Source organism: Hylobates moloch, unplaced genomic scaffold, assembly GCF_009828535.3.
Source record: "Hylobates moloch isolate HMO894 unplaced genomic scaffold, HMol_V3 SCAFFOLD_2, whole genome shotgun sequence".
Taxonomy (NCBI): domain Eukaryota; kingdom Metazoa; phylum Chordata; class Mammalia; order Primates; family Hylobatidae; genus Hylobates; species Hylobates moloch.
The window spans coordinates 46,951,077-46,970,456 of record NW_026652277.1 but is presented as its reverse complement, the minus strand read 5'-3'; the positions used below and the strand labels follow the sequence as shown (position 1 = coordinate 46,970,456).

Genomic DNA, 19,380 nt, shown 5'->3' with positions numbered 1-19,380 from the left:
AATTATCTTACAGCATTAATTGTTCATTTAGAGTGGAGTTCTTGGCTCGTCATAGTAGGTCGGGTACTGTGAAAGAAAGGAGATGAAAGTTCCTGCTCTGCGGGGCATAGCAAGTTGGAGGCATCAGGCATGGTCCAGTCTGCACACACACGGGCATACACCTGAGGGGAGAGTGTTTTCTGCAATAAGTGGTTATGGTCACGGAATGCCCCATAGGGCAAAGGAAGTGTCCAGATGTATTGTAGAGACAGGGGCCTGTTTTTTAAGAAAGGACAAAAGTGCATATTGAATGAGACAGATAATAGTCAAGTGACGTCCTTGAAGTTTAAAAGGAGTTTAAGAGGTGAAGATTAAGGCAAGGGTAGTGATAGATCGAAATATATGCCAATGAAAGAGGCAAATCTTCTGCAAAGATGGTTGAAGTTATTAAAATAAGAAGTAATTAGAATGAAAATTCTGCTTCATCCCTGCAACAGGAATGGCAGGACTAAATTGAGAGAACTTGAAGCGCAATAATGGAAGATTTGACCCTGAGCCTTCAAGGAAGAAACATAAATGACCAAGGGCTGACAATAGAAACTTCATGGAATTTATAAGCAGAATTGTATACATGCAAATTGATTAAAAAATTAGTAGTGAATATAAAGACCAGACAGAAAGACAGCTTGTCTTCCAGAATTGATCAGAAATGATAAAACAGGGACTTTGTTTATATGCCTGGACAGGAATAATCTATGTTTTATCAGATAATCAATATCTTTATAACCTCATCAAAGACACAAGAGTTAGAGAGGGCTTCCCAATTCCTGAATAAATGTTTAGAAATAAACATTAGCAAGAATTTGGAAGAAGCTTTTGGGACAGGAAAATCTCTTTTAACCACTTGTCCCTGGCTCCCCCAGAATGTCCACCTTCTCTGTTCTTACTGGAGCAGTTTTAGCATCTCACCTGTTGGTTAATATTTTTCCAGTGAAGAACTCATTTTCTTGCTTATGTATAGGTAGTATGGCCTTATACTCCTTCACACATAACCTTAAAATATTCCTCATCATGTCATGGACTGGTGCACACCACACCCTCCTGAAGCTTGAGAATGGCTGTAGGAGAAAGGAAAAAACTATAGAAAAAACTAGCAAAAGCAGGTGTTTTGTTTTTTGTTTGTTTGTTTGTTTTCTCTTAAACTTTTTTCAGCTGTACGAATCCCTGACCAGCCAAAGAAATTGTCGAGGGAATAATCTGGGAAACAGAGGGTAGAAACATCTTGAGATATGTTCACCTATGTAAGACAAATATCTTCCATTAAGATTTTCTGAATGGTCTCTTGAAATGGGGACACACGTCAGGCTAGCTCTTGCTCAGGTAAACCTAGGCCTGCAGGGGCCTGTCCTAGGCTGTGCCCAACAGACACAGAGGCCATCATCTTGAGAGTTATGTTTTAGTGTGTTTTTAGAAATTCCTTCTTCACACATTGCCTCTAGAACTTTCTCATTTTTCAGTTCTACTTAGGTTATTTTTAGAAATTCCTTCTTCACACATTACCTCTAGAACTTGCTTATTTTTCAGTTCTACTTAGGGACAAAGAGCACCACTCAGCTGCTGAATTCATTTAAGAAGGCAGGAAGGCACAATAAGCTCTCTCCATGTTTCCTCTGGGCATATTGTTGCCAGGTCTGTGGTTTGTCTAGAAATTTGGCCAATGAGATGAGGAACATTTTTCACCCCTTCTCCCACTCCCTTCCCCTTCCCCTTTCCTTCCCTTCACTTCCCTTGCTCTCTTTCTCTTTCTCTCTCTCTCTTTCTCTCTTTCTTTTTCTCTTTCTTTCTTTCTTTTCTTTCTTTTCTCTCTCTCTTTGTCTTTTTTTTTTTTTTTCTGGAGAAGAGTGGTTTAAAAGGGAGTTGAATATAACAGAGCACCTCATTATTTTCCTTTCTTTTTGTTTGCTAACTAGGAAAGTCCATCGGCTTGATAATGGAGGAGAACAATGACTCCACGGAGAACCCCCAGCAAGGCCAAGGGCGGCAGAATGCCATCAAGTGTGGGTGGCTGAGGAAGCAAGGAGGCTTTGTCAAGACTTGGCATACTCGCTGGTTTGTGCTCAAGGGGGATCAGCTCTATTATTTCAAAGATGAAGATGAAACCAAGCCCTTGGTGAGTAGGAGAAAATGTAAAGCATTAAGGGCCTAAGAAAGCCAAGAAATAGAGGGATTTGCTAGAAACTGATTGGGACTGAGACCACCCAGAGCTCCCTGGTCTCCTTAAGTTCATTGTCATCTTTCACCCTTTTACCCATTGCTTGCTTTGAGTTGGAGATAATAAAATTGCTAATTGAGGCCAAGAGGCAAATTATACTTGTCTAATATTAATTTTAATTTTTACTAAGCCAGAGGAGAATGTCTCAGTTCCTCTGGCAAACTTAGTTCATGAGAAAATTTTAATAGACATCTGCTAAAAGATATATTGTAGCCAAAACATCTTTCTTTTTCTCAGGAGTAAATGGAAAGCACAGGTTTGAAGGAAGAACTGTAGGCACAACTTTCAGTAATTTCTGAGACATTTTCAGTATCAATTCTCAGAGGTTTCCCTCCATACCTTAACTCACATAAAATATGGATGTGGTGCTAAACCAAATGACACTGATACATTCAACCAGCATACATAATGCACCTATCCTTCTGTGAATATTCTCTGTTGCTTTGTAGTTCCTTAGTGGTTCTTTATTTGCTTATTTACTTATTTTCTCAACCACAAGTCTCAAGACTGCAATGAGAGAGAATAATCTTCATCTGCATTACTATAGTTGCAACAGTTTTCTCAGATTCATCATGGCTTATCAGTTGATGAGAGGATATGCAAACTGAGGCATCACTTATGTGTGTGTTTTTCATCTACACCTATAGGATACATACATGAAAGAAGAAACATTTTAAATTCGTTTATATAAACAACCCTAACAGTATGTTCTTGAGGCTATTTCCTCTTGTGTTAAAGAACTTAATTAGGAATTTGGACCGGGTCTCTGCTTTAGTATTTTACATTCCTAAGGCATTATAATTTCATGATGTTCTCATTCCTCTAATTGAATTCCCTAAAAATAGCAATAAAAATACATGCTACAAACCTTGGTCATTTTTTTGAAATTGCTACTACTTTTTAGGCATTTACCAGGGCTGGACATCAGGCTAAAAATTTACATATATTATCTTATGAAATACTTAAAATAATCCTATGAGGTAGGTATTGTTAACCCTATTTTTGCATGAACACCAAGGTTTATGTGTAATGCAGATTACCCAAAGTTAAACAAACAGTGGTTTAATAATTTGTCTCAAGTAAGTCTGAGTTCGTATAGCTTTAGCCCAAGACATTATAAGTAAATTAAGAAGGTCCCATATTGGTATCATGACAGTTATAGTACTTTCCATATCTGTTATTTCATTTGTCATTGCAAACCAGTGGGGAATATGGGGATTATTTTTATAGAGGAGGAAACTGTGGCTTAGAGATATGAAGTGATGTAATCAAGATTATATAATCATTCAAAGATCAGAGGAAAATTAATGGAGTTTTTTGTCTTCTATCTTACCCTCCATGGTTCTTTTCTAATTGCACCTTGTTTTATAATTATCTAATAATCAGATTAAGGTATTATCTTGAATATAAAATTATTTTTACCAAACTCAGAGAAAGGAATCAGGTTAATGTGAAAGGACAGAATTTAGGGGGTCCAATGTGGGGACTTCGTTATGGAGGAACACAGTGAATACTATCTGTGAAAAAATACATAGAGGGCCATACCCCAGGCAATATGATAATATCCTTTTTGAACAATTTAGGGCAGAGTTCCTCAAACTAGAATTCATGTGCACATTCTCTGACATTTGCACATTCTCAGATTTGAGAAACACGGACCACAGGCTTGGATCCACTGTATCTTCATGAATAGCAGGCACTCTAGTGGTTATATTGATTAAAAAATTGGAAATATAAATTTTAAAATGTAAAAACTCCAGATTAATTCAAATGAAAATCTACCTCAAAATTAAAATTACATTAATTCATAGTATTTCCAGGATAGTGTTTTTATATTACCATGTTACTAGTATTACTAGTATTTGTAGACTTACTATAACTAAAATTAACAAAATAGACTTGTATTGACCAAAAAGTACTAATTCTTTTACAAACCAAACATAGACCATCACCATCCCCCTAAAAATGTTTTTAAATTTTTCATTCTATGTATTATTTGTTAAAGATTTGTGATTAATAAAGCAGTTAAAATGTAGGATAAATAACTTTATTCTTTTTTCTTCCTTTTTTTTTTTTTTTTTTTTTTTTTTTTTTTGAGATGGAGTCTCACTCTGTAGCCCAGCCTGGAGTGCGGTGGTGCAATCTTGGCTCACTGCAACCTCCGCCTCCTGGGTTCAAGCGATTCTCCTGTCTCAGGACCCCAAGTAGCTGGGACTACATGAGTGTGCCACCACACCCGGCTAATTTTTTGTATTTTTAGTAGAGACGGGGGTTTCACCGTGTTGGCCATGCTGGTCTTGAACTCTTGACTTCAGATGATCCACCCGCCTCAGCCTCCCAAAGTGCTAGGATTACAGGCGTGAGTCACTGCACCCAGCCTTGGGAGAAATAACTTTGAATTATCTTTTTTAACTAACTTTGATACAATTCAAGCACTGAGAATTTTAATATTGAGCTTTTTAGTGTTTTGCCCTGATGTTTAAACACACGCATACAAATTCAGATTAAGAACTGACAATTTCTATATCAGAGGGAACTTTGTAATATACAAACATTCTATATTGTTCTATGAATGGCCTAATTTCTTCCCGTAAAATAGACCAAGTGAGAGTAGATGCCTGGCACATGGTAACTGTTAATAGCATATTTTTGAATGAGGTAATGAGTCAGTGGAATGTGTCTAGAGCCATGCAGCAGCAGGGCCAGGACCAAGGCACCGTGAGTAATATTGACTGTTCTCAACTCCATCTATCAAAATCATGCTATTTAAAACAACAAAGTTTAAGCCACATTAAATAAGACCTGAAGTGATATATTGTAGAATATCTTTTAAAGAATCAGAACATCTAAATGGAGAATAATTGAACACCTTGAAAAATGTTGAAAGTGGAAAAAAATTTGTCCTAAAACCTGTCATTTTGCATTTGTGTGTTTATGATGGCATGTATGTGGTTGTGTGTATATCTGTGTGTAACAGCCAAAAGGATGTTGTTAATGAGTGACAGATGAGGAACTAGGAGTCACTTTCTTGCTCCTAGATCCAGTGCTCCTTCTGCTTCATCCTTGCCTTCTCATTAGTCCTCAGCTTTTCTTTACCTTTGCTTTTAGTCAGAGGTATTTCTTGTTTTGTTCTTTTCACTTCAGTGCTTCCAAACGTAAGAATGTCCTTAGGCTTCATATATTTTGATGAGGGCTATTTCAATAATATGGAGAAAATATCATGAGTAAAATTTCAAAAATTCTTTCTTTTAAACATTCCTAACCAGCTGGAAAGATTCAATAAACTTAACTTGCTTTTTGTTTTTTTACTTTCTTAGAAGGCACTTCTAAAACGAGAGTATAAAACCCTTGAAATTTATGTCCTTCTTGTCCTTGGTTAAAGTTCTTTATTATATTAAATTTTCACTGAGTTGTTTTACTCAATAAAAAGAGTCAAATCAAACTCCATCATTATCCTTATTATGAAAAACTGCTCATCTGTTGAGGGAAAGCAAAATTATAATCATAACAGGCTACCCTGAAAATGCTGAATGCTATGAGTACACAGGTACAGTTAGTAGCAAGTAGTGAGTGAGGACTGTCTAGAGGGCTTGGGAAGGGCTGCATAAGGCAAGAGGTGATCCTGACCTGGGATTTTGAAGGTCGACACGAGTTTTCCAGGTAGATAAATTGGGGAAAGGAATTCAGAGCAGAGGAAAGACATGGAGTTGTAAAATAGATATCTATAGATAGCTCCATATTGCAAGGGTGAATATACGGCAAGAATGCAGTTAGAGAGAAATGGGGGGCCCCAATGGAAAAGGGGTTCCTTAGTAGGCAGTGAGAAGCTATTTCCAGAGCACCTGTGATACTCAAACTACACAACTATGTTAATCTCAGAAAGGAATTATGACAGTTGTTTCCTAATACATTGAAACCTAAGCTAATAAATATGAGTTTCTCAATTAGATTTTCCTTACATCTCTGTCTTCAATTTTTATTGCTATGAGAACACACTTTATATGATTTAGTGCATTATGTACTTAAATATTTGAACTTACTATGAATGTTTCATGTTCTTATTCAACTTGCACCTTGCCTTCCAAATATTCAGCAACCTGCCCAAATTTGAGAACTTAGAAAGTTTCACTGCCACTTTTCTTGTATTTTCTTTTTGAGCAAAAGGCAAAGGTGCCTCAAGGCTCTCTGCTCTCTGGAGATAGTACCTGATTTGTAAACAATGACTTTCCAGCACTTAGCCAACAATACCTGGCAATATATGAGAGGCTTATCTCATAATGTAGCTATTTAATATTTAATATAAATCAAACTAAACATCCTCAGTATCCTGTAATTTTTTTAATAAAAAAAAGCAGCTTTAGTTCATTTAGGACAAAACTGTCTCCAGAATCCATTGTCTACAAGTATTTGTACTTATACAGATTTTATCCAGAGCATATTTAAAAAATAAAGTTGATTTGGATTGTTATAAAAACAAACAGGAAAGTGATGCATGTAGGCCATTTTTGAAAGTACATTAATACATCTATAATTCTTGTTACTCACAGGCCACTACTATAAACATTTTATAGTGCTGAATTTTTCCAGTTTTTTCAGTAATATCTTTTCTATTTTATCTTACAAATTTCATTATATTTACATGCAGAGGAAAAAGTGTAAAATCATACTGTACAGAAGAATCTATAAAAGAATCTTCCTCCTATACCACACACCCCGGAGGACTTTGGATACCTATTAGAAAGGGTTTTAAAACACATTTGAACTGAATTCATGACAATATCTGTTCTGGCATGTTTCATTAATCGTGACAAATGACCATGGCCTTGTCAATACAATAACATGGGGGAAGCAGCCAAGTCAGAGATGAAGTATGATTATAGTTATCTTAAAAATAAGGCAATTGTGCAGGTTTCGTTAAGTGAATCCAGTGATAAATTTTCCTAATGGTTTTTCAGGCCCACCTATTTTACTTCTATTATGTAGCATATTATTACTTAAATAAAAACTAAGTCTCAAGCTTGGCCATACTAGAGAAAGCCTCTGACATACCCTTGTGCTAGAATTTGACACAGCAGGTCATCGATTTTTAGAAGCCAATCTGAAACTCCTGATAAAATGACTAAAATATAAATAAGCACCAACCCAATTAATGTGGTCTAGACTTTCTACAACAGATACTGATCCAATTATGTGGGGAAGGTTTTTTCTGTGCATGATGAAGATGACACTATATTAGATCACAATGGATTTTCTTAACTTAGAGAACAAAGTGATTCTGAGTGAATTATAACCTGAGGGCTGACCTCTAAATGTGCAAGGATTGATTGCTGATTTAAGAGTAAGCTCTAGGCTGGGCACAGTGGCTCACGCCTGTAATCCCAGCACTTTGGGAGGCCCAGGCGGGTGGATCACGAGGTCAGGAGATCGAGACCATCCTGGCTAACACGGTGAAACCCCGTCTCTACTAAAAATACAAAAACAGAATTAGCCGGGCATAGTGGCGGGCGCCTGTAGTACCAGCTACTCCGGAGGCTGAGGCAGGAAAATGGCGCGAACCCGGGAGGCGGAGCTTGCAGTGAGCCGGGATCGCGCCACTGCACTCCAGCCTCCAGCCTGGGCGACAGAACGAGACTCCATCTCAAAAAAAAAGTAAGTTCTAATTTTATATATTTAATGCAACTCGTGTGTTAATGAAATCTAGAAATCTCTAAGGCAATTGCTGCCCCGTTAACATTTATGAAGCCAAAGCCTCGATGAAGTATTTAAAATAATACTAGAAACCTTGAAACTTAGATATCATCCTCAAATCTAAAACTAACTTTCTGTGTAGCATCTGAATCTTTTGGTGTTTAAAACAACACTAAGATGGTACTGTGGTGTCATCATAAATTCTTAGAAACTCTTAGCACTTTCCTAGAAATGATTATATAAAGTGATAGTATTATTCATATAAAATATTATTTTATTCCACTGTTATTTAAAATTTTATTGCTTTCCTCTACACAGCAATATAGGAATAACTTTTTTAAGAGTAAAGACATAGGCTTTAGAATAAAATTATTCGAATTGAATCTTAGCTCATATAGTTACTAATTCGGATACATTGGGCAAATGAGTTAGCTGGTATAAGCTTCAATTTACTAATCTGTATAATGAGATTATGATAGTAAATACCTCATAACATTATTTTGGGGATTAAATGAGATACTTTATGTATCTGATTTTGGAAAGCAATGATACATGGTAAGCATGAAATAAACATTAGTAGTTTTATAAATTAGTATGAGAAAAATAGAATTTATTGTTTAAGATATTAATACTACTCATTCATTTGATTTTTTAAGTGAACATGTATTTATAGATTTCTAATGTACCTACAAGTATTCTAGATTCTAGGAAATATATATATTTATATTTATAATATATATCATAGAAAAAAATATGTCTACATAAAAAATAGATCCCTCAAAATAAAGATTTAGAAAGAAGCAGCTCAGGTGAAAGTCCAAAATTATTCTAGGTAAGTAAGGAAAGTTTGCTTTAAACAACTATTTAGAAACCTAGGCTGCCAGTGATTTTGCAATTTTAACTTTTGGCTTCCAAATTCACCATGGGGATATAAAATAGAGTATTGCCTAGAAGGATCAGATGGACCAGACATGGTAGTGGTCCTTGTCACTTCTGTTCACATTTTGTTAGTGAGATAGTACTGAGTCACATGAGCACATCTAACTGCAAAGGAGGCTGGACATGGAGCCTAGATTAATCCTGGGAGAAGAGGAGTGCGAGAGTGAGAACTGTCTGCTGTACGTGACTAAAATAATACCAACCATTTGTGAAGAAGGAGTTAAATTCTAGTGGGTATTAGGCATAATTATAGTTATTATACCATGTAATAAGTATTTTAATAAAGATAAAATAGGGAACCATTGGAAGTCATAGGAGAAGCCCCTACCACCACTTCAAGGTTTAGAGAGAACTTCTCGAAGGAATAATTTAACCTGAGAATTGAAGGATGGTATCCATAGCGGCTGGAGTGGTATTTATGGCAAAGAAAAGGTGTAGGCCATGGCCCTTTTGTAAATTGTTAGAAATTGATAATGGTCAGGTATTCCCATACCTAAGAAAGAGGACAAGAAGAGAGAGAGATTTGGAGAAGAAAGCAGAGGCAAGTTTGTTAAGAGTCCAGAAAGCAGTAGTGAATGTCTTAGATTTTATCTTGAGACCTTACATTTTCCCTGCCTTTGTATGCCCGTTTTTCTTGGTTTATTAGACTTAAAGCTAAACAGTTAAAATAGAACTCATTCTGTGTACAGTTCACTGTGAAGGAATCTAAAATGCCTGCCTATCTGAAAAGGCCTTCCATGACAGTCCTGCAACTCCTATAATTGACTATTTTATATTACTATCTAGTCCCTGGAAAAATTATGAAAAGCAAGTATGCTGTAGATAACTACTTGACCTGCCATCATTCCATTAGTGTGTAAGTAGGAATTACAGGAATGCTCCTCAGGTCACTTTTGACTGTAGGAGGAAGAGCTAAGAAAATCTGTTGCTGCTGGAGAGGGCACCTGAGATGGAAAAGCACAGAGGATATCTTGCACAAAAAGAGACTGATGGGCAGAGGGATCACAGCATGTGAGACCATTTTCATGCTCATAATTTTCTCCAGAATTGATTTGTCTGGTATAGGCACTTCCCTGGGAGGCAGTTAAGTCCACTTGTTTTTTTGTGCAGTTTCTAGAATCAGACTGCCTGGGTTCAGTCTAGACCCACTACTAGCTATAGGGCTTGGCTAAGTTCATAAAATTCATTATTCTCATCTGTAAAATATACATCATAAAATACCTATCTCAGAATAGTTGTTAACAATACATGAATTAATGTTTCTAGAATGCTTACACAGTACCTGGCCACATATAAAGCAGTTAATAAATATTAGCTATTGATGTTACTATCATCATCATCATTTCTACCATCTTTTTCCATCGGGATACATTAACACAGCAGTTTAGAAGTTAAGATCTATAATATATACTTTATTAATTGTATAATGAAGGAAATAATAGATGATCAGCCCATGTAAGATTTACAAGGAGGTGCTTTTCGTTGGTCATGCTAACTTCAGAGCAGAAAATAACTTGTTTTCACTTGTCACCTATGCTGTCAAACATTAAAGTTATTACATGGAAAGATTTCAGAACAATACTCTCCCTTGTAGTATGCCTTTTCTCTTTCTTTACATTACTTTTTTGGGCTCCTTCAGAGTTTATCAAAATGATTATGATGACAGCCAAGGAGACTTGAAAAATTGTCTTTACAAAACCGGCTACCCCAGAGAGAGGCAGCACTGGTTTTCCGGTTTCTCAGCACCAATTTGAAGGGAGAACTATTGGAGTTGAATCCCTTGAGTTCTATTCTCACATCTACTATTATTAACTGAAGGCTTTTGTATTTGTGATGCAATTCAATATATGGAACCAGGTAGTCCGTATTCAGACTATCTCATGTGCACAAATTCAGGAAAATTTCCATTATACCAACTAGAGGAGAAGAAACTTTAGGGGCAAAAACAAATGAGTAAAAATATAATTTGAATATTTACATTTTTGGTGTTTACAGCAATGTGTTTTAAAAGCCTATTTTTTTGCCCTTGATATATTAAATATTTCATCGCCATTTGTTACTTGTTCTCGTTTAGGTTTTTCTTTTTTTTTTTTTTTTTTGGCTATTCAATTTTCGTGTCTTCTCTTCTTTGGCTTTATCTTGCCTAAATCCAGCTGCTTCTTGTTTTTTAGAGCTATCACCATATGTTCATTCATTTGGTGACTATTTATCAATTATAAACTATGAAATTACAATTTTAGAATGTTTTGATCACTTTTTATGTACAAGGAAGAAATCCAGATACAAAAATTATTGTTCTCACTTTCTGAAATTTGGCTTTTTTTCTTTTAGCATAATATTTTCCAGGTTCATTCATGTTGTAACATGCTATCAGTACTTTGTTTTTTTGTTTTGTTGAAAAATATTCCATTGTATTAATATAACACTTTTTAAAATCCATTTGTTGGTTGATGGACATATCGGTTGTTTACACTTTTTGGTTATTATAAATAATGCTGCTCTGAATATTCATTTGCAAGTGTTTTTGTAGCCATATGTTTTCATTTCTCTTGAGCATACACCTAGGAGTGGAGTGACTGGGTCATATGGTAACTGTATGTTTAACCTTTTGAGGAACTATGCTGATCATTTTTATTCAATTTCAATCTAATTTAAAACTCAAACCTCATACTTGGTTTAAATTTCATCTGCGTCCCTCCACACCCTATGTATGTGTTTGTGTGTGTGTGTGTGTGTGTGTGTGTGTGTGTGTGTGAGAGAGAGAGAGAGAGAGAGAAAGAGACCAAGGCAGAGAAACTGTGAGCTGGATAATCTTTCCTTGTCTTTGAAGTCTCTGTTACTGAGAACTGGTGAGGAGAACAGGTGAGCAAAGACAGATGAATCTCTGCCTAAGAGCCCGTTGCTGTTGGGGACTACATGTCCATATTGATTGTTTCTGCCTTTCTGGCTAATTTGTGGCTGTTGATGACCATCTCGACATCCCAGGTGCCTGATGTTAAATATGACAAAAAGAACCTATCTTGTCCTTTTTCTTCACCTTTCAGCTCTCAGAATTGGCAGTACACCCCACAGCTTCTTGCTAAAGTCCTATCACCTGGGGACCCACTTTTCATTATTTCACATGAACTCACTGGAAATCCATACATGGTTGCTATGACAAATATGGTGTTGCAGGCCCCTCCACATGATCCCAAAATTTTCTTTGCTCTACGAACTTTTTCCAGTTCTTTTGTCTATTACTCAAGGATAAGTGCAAAGCAGCCTCAGCACGTGACAAACTGAGGCGCGAACTCCCAGTCTCTCCAGTTGCCAGTGACTGCTGGAGTTTTATCTTCCTTGACTCAAGGGGGGTTATGGACTCTCCTTTCAGATGTTTTGCCTGTAGCAGGAAGCGGAGGACTAATAGTGGTTCTGGCCACAGTGATCGTATCTGACTGGGTTTTATTCTATTCTGTTGTTCTGTTGTCTCGTAGAAGAGTAAGGCACTTAGTACCTCTTCATTTCGGCTTTTAGATTTCAGAAACCTGTCAGAGACAATAGAATAATTCCTATTTAACATCTCATTACAAAAACCTATGTTATACTCTTATATTTTTGAAACTACAGCTTATAAATCAAATGTACATACTTTTTATTCTCCCAGATAAGTGGAACTAATATTTTCTCATCAAAGAATTATTCCACAATTGTAAAAATCCTTCCTGTTTCTGACTTCTTATGATTATTAACTTGAAATAATATTCTATACTGCTTATGAACCAGGTACCTTGCCATATACACAAATATGATTTTAATATTTTAAAATATTAAAGTACTAAAATATAGCATAATAAGCATTACATATATTTTAACTTATGATAAATTATTTCTCTTCTGACTTATTGTTTATGTTTGTGTCATGTATTAGAAAAGATTAATAGAATCAATTCTATTTATTAGCAGAATCCTTAACTCATCTTTGTGAACCTGAATTTCTACTTAAACATGTTTTTCTAGATATGGGATTACAGATGCTTAAATAATATGTAATTCTTCACTCATGTTTAGAAATAAAATAGTACAAGATAAACTTGTTCTACTTTGTGGCCAATCCTGAGAAAATTTAAGATAAAGAATTGAATCTATGGATAAGAGCTCACTGACTTAGACATGAGTTGTAAATGCTGTAGTACTGGCCTTTCTTGAAGGATGCACTGATTATTTGAATAAACCAATGTAGCTGTAACTTAACTGTGTTTTTTAACATTCATAACCTTCTCCGGGGAGGCAGAAAACATTGGCAGTAAGATTCTAATACAATTTTTGAACAGTTTTTCAGTGCTAAATTTCTGTGTCTATTTTGAAACTTTTCCTAGTTTTTTTATAAATGCCAGTATTTAATAGTTACATTTTCTCTAGATTTTAAAGGAGATTTTCCACCTGTCAATTTTTGTTTTGTACATATATAAAATGCATGTGGTGGTAAATAAGCCAAAGGTACTTTTGGATTATGGACTTTATTCTTCTATTAATGAGTTATGTTACCTTGTATTAGTCCCTTCTTTCTGTGCTTCCTCTATCAAATGAAGAGATGAAGCTGATGGCTTCAGAGTTGCTATTCAAGCCCAGGTTTCTAGAAGTTTTGTGTAGCCCCACAAAAGTTCCTGCTTTTTAAAAATTAAGTTATCATAATTCTTTCAATGAGCTAATACTTTGTTTCCCAAGTCATTGAATTTGCCTATGAAATTTGCATTGCAATATCCAAAGATATTTTGGAAATGAGACACTCTAGAGTATCCTACGGGAAAATGAGCAGTAATTCCATTTTCAACCTACGAGAAGATTTGTAAATATTCTATGTTTTCTATCTTAGTCTGAATTTTGAATATTGAAGTAAAAATCTTGAAGCTGGTTTTAGTAATTACCACAAACAATGTCACTATGGCTTATCTAAAATATATAGTGTTTTCAAAAATGCCTCTTTAAAGAATCATCATTTTACATGCAATTTTGATAAATATAATGTTTATTTAAAATGTTGTCTCTGTTTTTGACTCTTTAAACTGCTTGAGAATATGTTAAAGATATGGACAATCAGACTGCCCCCTTTGAAGCCCTTTCCATCCAAAATTATGAGATGCAAAACTCATGAGATAGAAAATTTGGCTGGATTTTTAAAACATTAGACTGTAGTTTACTGCTTGAAATTGTATGATTAATTCATTTTTCAATGAATTACATTTACAAAGATATGCCTACAGAGACTGTAACACTCTTTATGTCAATATCCAAAAAGTATACGATGGGGTTGATTTAAATGTCAGATACTTTAATCGTTCAACTCTTACTATTACACAACTTAGTATTACTGGGGGAAAAAAACCTGCAAAACATTTATGGATCTCAGGTAATGGTCTGAATTGAAAAGTTTCAACATATTTTCACTAAGCTATTTCAAATTATATAATTTGATTTTATCTTAGAAGTAATAATTTAAGAAGCAATATGTGTTGTCTTTCCAAGTTTATGTGTCTCTGATTAGTTTATGTGGCTGGTCGGAAACTGCACTTTTGTTTCTGACCTGTTGTTTCCTTTAATATTCTGGATTGAGAGACAGGAGTTGTGCGGTGCTCCCCCAGGGACTTACATAATGTGGCATTCCACACAGTTGATACTCTTCTACTTTCCTGTTTTGATGTCTGTCTAAAAATTTGAAAATTTCTGATTTTTTTCTTGTAAAATGCATTAGCAATATTACTGAGCTCAGAAATTAAAATAAAAACAAGTTTTCCTGTTCTAGTGTAACTAACTCAAACTATTCCTAAGTTTCAAATATTTTCTTAGAGTGACAATTAAAGACGGTTTAACTAATAAAAATTAAAGATGCATTTTAATAGGTAATCCTTCACTCTACTGTGGCTTTCCAGGAAGATGAAAAAGGGTAAATGTTTATTATGAACTGTCATGTCTTATGTGTTCAGTACTCTATTTATATTATTATTCTATTAATTCTCACAACACTTTGTTCATTAGAAGTTTTTTAATAGATCAAGAGACTGAACTTCAGAAGGGTTAAAAAATCTATATCCCAAGGCTAGCAATTGGCAAAACCAGGCATACAGTGAAAAATGTAGGTATAAAAATAAGTCCAGGAAGGAAAAAAATAAATGTTCTGTAGATACGGGTAGGATCCAAACTAGTGCCAAAAGGTGTTTTTAGTACATTTATTTATCAGAGAGAAAAAACAAGGAATTTCATACCTACTTTAATAAATAATAATACAGCTTGTTATATCCCTGCTGAAGAACCCCATCCTTTTTGAAATCATGACAATTTAGAGGCATCCTGGGGGTTCTAGTAATTATGTTAATAACTCTTAAGTTTTGCTTAGAGGTCCTAGGAGAAGGCATATTGGCCTTTTGTAGACCATGCTTGGCTGTTTACTAAGTATACTCAAAGAGTGTGTATGCAAGATGAATTGTAGAGCTTGCTAAAACCCATCTACTTATATCTAATCCTCATTTTTTTTGCAATAATTAATGAAATAACCTCTTTTAGCTCTATGGGCATTTGTAGGTGGTTCCCACTTTTAGTTGTTTCACATTACATCACTCTGATCCATCAATGCCATGCAATATAAACCTGAGTTTTGTTTCTACCTGCCTTTATAAACTCATACAATGAAAAAGATTTGTCAACAAAAGCAGATGTATTCCGTTTTTGACACAAGACAAAAGTGATTCAGAGCAGTAGCTGATGATTGTGACTAAATTATGGTACATAAAATGGAAATGGCTAATCAGCAAATGTGCCATGGACTGTCTTCTTGGGCATGGGACAGACAACTGAGAAGAGTGTGGCTATCAAGCCTGCCTCTGGCACTCACCACTCACCTTTGTGGATTCCTGTTGAATCCACCTCTGGTGTTTTAAGTCCTAGAGAGAAACCTGGAGGAATCTGTGGCAGAGGTACTCTTCTTAACTGTATTTCCATTTAAGCGTTATAGCAAAATGGCTATGGGACTTGAACACCTGCTGATGTGACAATGTTGTAGAATTGATTTTGGACATTTCTGTCAAAGAATAAAATAATTTTTATAATTTCATGGAATTGGGTAGATGGAAGATGTTCGTTCTTGCTTTCATTTCCCTTATTCCATCTCCAAGGAAAGGAAAGTCTGCTTTTGTAAGTTAGGCTTCAGAGCTTTTCCACTAGTCACTGTTCTACTGGTGGCTTACAGTAATGTATTAAAAGTCCAGTCTGGAGCATGCTGAGACATTAGTCTCTTTTTCCTACCTTTGGTTCCCCAGGGACTACTATCCAGAAGGGAAAAGTGCCAATTATTTCTTTATCCTTTGCATCTAGTTGGTTCGTGGTCACATGTGTAAAATACTTGGTCCAGATCTCTCATTGGAACAACAATTTCTGACTCCTGGAATCCCTCTAATTTTCTAGTCCTGTTTTGTATATCAGCATCTCCCTTGATTTTTAACTATTTTTCTCCATTCTCTCTCAGAAAATGATTGCAGGAGCATTTGCCCCACTCTGGGAAGGTCAAGTGGATGCCTCTTGTTATCGCTCTTTCTTTTTTTGCCCCTCTCTTTCTTGTTCTTGCTCATATTCTTTTAGCCAATTGCTAGGGTGAGGCGTTACATCCCAATGGAGTGGTAAGAATGGAGACTTGAATTTGAGATTTGGGTTGAAATAGAGTAAGTAAGATTCTGTGATTCAAAACCACATCCACTTACCATGCATAGGGAAAAGGAACCTTTGTTCATACTTTCTTACCAGAGATCTATGAAGCAGCTTTGGCCCAAAGCCTGCATCAGTAATAAAGTGTTTGGAAGCTTGTTTTACTACCTGTGAACACAGTTTCATGCTGACATGTGATTGGTTGAATAAGAGACTCAGATATTCAATCCTAATACTATTTTGGTGGTATGCCATTCCCTATATCTCAAACAGAATGAAGCTTGAATATCTACCATGTTACATCTATCATTTGATAGAAAAGGAAGCTGAGGGTCAGAGAAGACTATAATTTGTATAAGAGATTCTCAGGCTTAATAAAGTTGAGAATTGGGCCGGGCGCAGTGGCTCACACCTGTAATCCCAGCACTTTGGGAGGCTGAGGCAGGCGGATCACAAGGTCAGGAGTTGGAGACCAGCCTGGCCAATATGGTGAAACCCTGTCTCTACTAAAAATACAAAAATTAGCCAGGCATGGTGGCACGTTCCTGTAGTCCCAGCTACTCGAGAGGCTGAGGCAGGAGAATCGCTTGAATCTGGGAGGTGGATGTTGCGGTGAACCGAGATTGCACCACTGCACTCCAGCCTGGGCAACAGAGCGAGACTCCTTCTCAAAAATAAATAAATAAATAAAAATAAAGTTGAGAATTGCTTAATTCACATAATACCTTAAAATTGCTTATATTTTTAGCAGAGTTTCAAATCTAGGTCTTCTGCTATAAGCACTAAAACTAAAGAATAGGCCACAATCCAATATGTGTTCCCTTTTCTCAAAATGGGAGATTGATGCATTCTCTATTGGAATTTTAAAAAGTACTCATAGAAACTTCTGTAAGTATCTATGTTACTATTATGTAGTCAAACAGTGCCTTGTGTTATTAATAGTCATGTTTAGTTTGCCTTTCTAATCACATTGACCCCAAGTGGTATTCCTTAATTGACCCAACAGAACAGAGGTAAATTAATACAGAAAAATGTTACATTCTCACAAAGAGAAGGCTGAATGATGTTGCCATACAGTACTGTCTGAAAAAAAGTTCCCCAGTAGTTAGAATAGAGATAAGTTGTGGCTTCAGTTGCCCCTGTGCTATAATAGTTAGTAGTTATTTCATGTTGTGTATGATAATCCTTTTAAAAGAAAAAAGCATCATCTAGCAGATCACATGAATGTTGATTTTAACATGAAATGATGTTTAAATTTTATTAGTTTTTTAGTTTGTTCAGTATAGGCTTGTGAATTTGGGTGGGGGGTTTATGTTCATGTATTATTTTATTACCATGAAAATATTTAACTTGACTTCTACAGCCAGTGAGTTTTTTTTCTTTAGAAGTATACACTTTAGTCAAATTGACAAATAGTGATCTAATCATGCAGCATTTTAATAAATGAAATAAGTGCAGTTCCATCAATGCCTCGGACTTGATAGACTAGGACTCTTGGCTTCCTTTCTTCTTCATTCCTTCCATCCTTCTTTCCTTCTGCATTTATTCATGAATAGATTTATGCATGTGATATATGCCAGGTATGCTTGATCTAAAACAAGTCACTGCTCTTGTGAAGCTCGATTATGATGGTGGAGACAGCCATTTAACAAGTAAGGAAAGTAACCTACTATGAGGAAAATAGAGAACTAGACAGACAATACTGGTGCAGTGGTGGTCATGATAGTAGGGTCTATTTAGATAGAAAGGAAGGGAAGTCACATTTAAATTGAGATCTAAAGAAGAAAGAAGACTGTCATGCAAAGAGAAGGAAGGAAGGATATGCTGGGCTGAGAGGATAACATGCAGAGGGAAAACAGCCCTGTGTGCTGGTAACCTCATCACCAAGGGATTTCTTAGTCATCCCTGCCTTTATCTTGAACACACTGTCAGCCTCACCAAGAGGCAGAGTTGCTTTTCTTGATCAGCCAGTCACTAAATGCTATGCATGCACATGATTGGGTTCTTCGCAGAAGCCTCCTGTTGCTTTTTAATTGTTGATGTTTTGTGCTTGCTAAATGCCTCTTGCTGCCTTTTAGTGTAATAGTTTTCATTTGTTGTTTTAAGAGAAAATAAAAGCATGTTTCATGCCTCTCTGACCTTCCATGATTCCCTTCTTCATTCTCTGCCCAGCCTGGAGGATGGGGGTGGAAATTAGTGGCTTTCTTTTGTGAATTCTGAGTCCTGTAAATAAATATCTGTTTGATAGCACTTTTCATGTAAGATTGCTATTAGCTCTCCTATCTTACTGTGACCCCTTGAGTCCAGGGACCCTCTCATATAGCACAGTGTGTGCACACAGTATGCACTCAATTAATGTCTATTGACTGAAGAAGTACCATAAATTCATTTTGGACGTGGGCATCTGATTCTTTAAAGTGCAAAGATGATAAGAAATTCATTACAGAGAAGTATATATTATTGACTTCTACTTTTGTTTCTGAGATAGTTTTAAATAAGTAGTTAAGAGCTTAAAATAGACAAAATTTTTATTTCGTTTCTAAGATTTCAACAATTTTAGTATTTTATTATCAATACAAAGTTTCTAACATGCATAGGAAGAGTATGAAGACAGTTATTGTTGAAGACTTTGTACCCTGAAGACTAAACCACTCTTTCTTACCTATGAAGCTTCTAATTTAATGTTGAACTGATTTGAAATGGAGAAGCATAAAAAGTTGGCTCCTCTCTAAAGGCCATCAGATATTATTCTCAGAGGTAAATCACCTGCAAGGTGAAACTTGTAGGTGAAGACAACTTTGTAAAATAAATTGCATTGGGCCTCAGAGATG

General features: G+C 35.8%; 1 protein-coding gene across 1 annotated transcript in view; it reads left to right on the top strand.

Moving 5' to 3' along the window:
* The first annotated feature begins 1,591 nt into the window (after positions 1 to 1,591).
* The window catches only part of ARHGAP24 (Rho GTPase activating protein 24), a 426,381-nt gene continuing 408,592 nt past the window's right edge, over positions 1,592 to 19,380 (top strand). The window contains exons 1-2 of the mRNA XM_032145923.2: positions 1,592 to 1,668; positions 1,950 to 2,149. Coding sequence (XP_032001814.1) covers positions 1,641 to 1,668; positions 1,950 to 2,149 — 228 coding nt within the window. The 5' untranslated portion in view covers positions 1,592 to 1,640. The remainder of the gene's footprint in view (positions 1,669 to 1,949; positions 2,150 to 19,380) is intronic.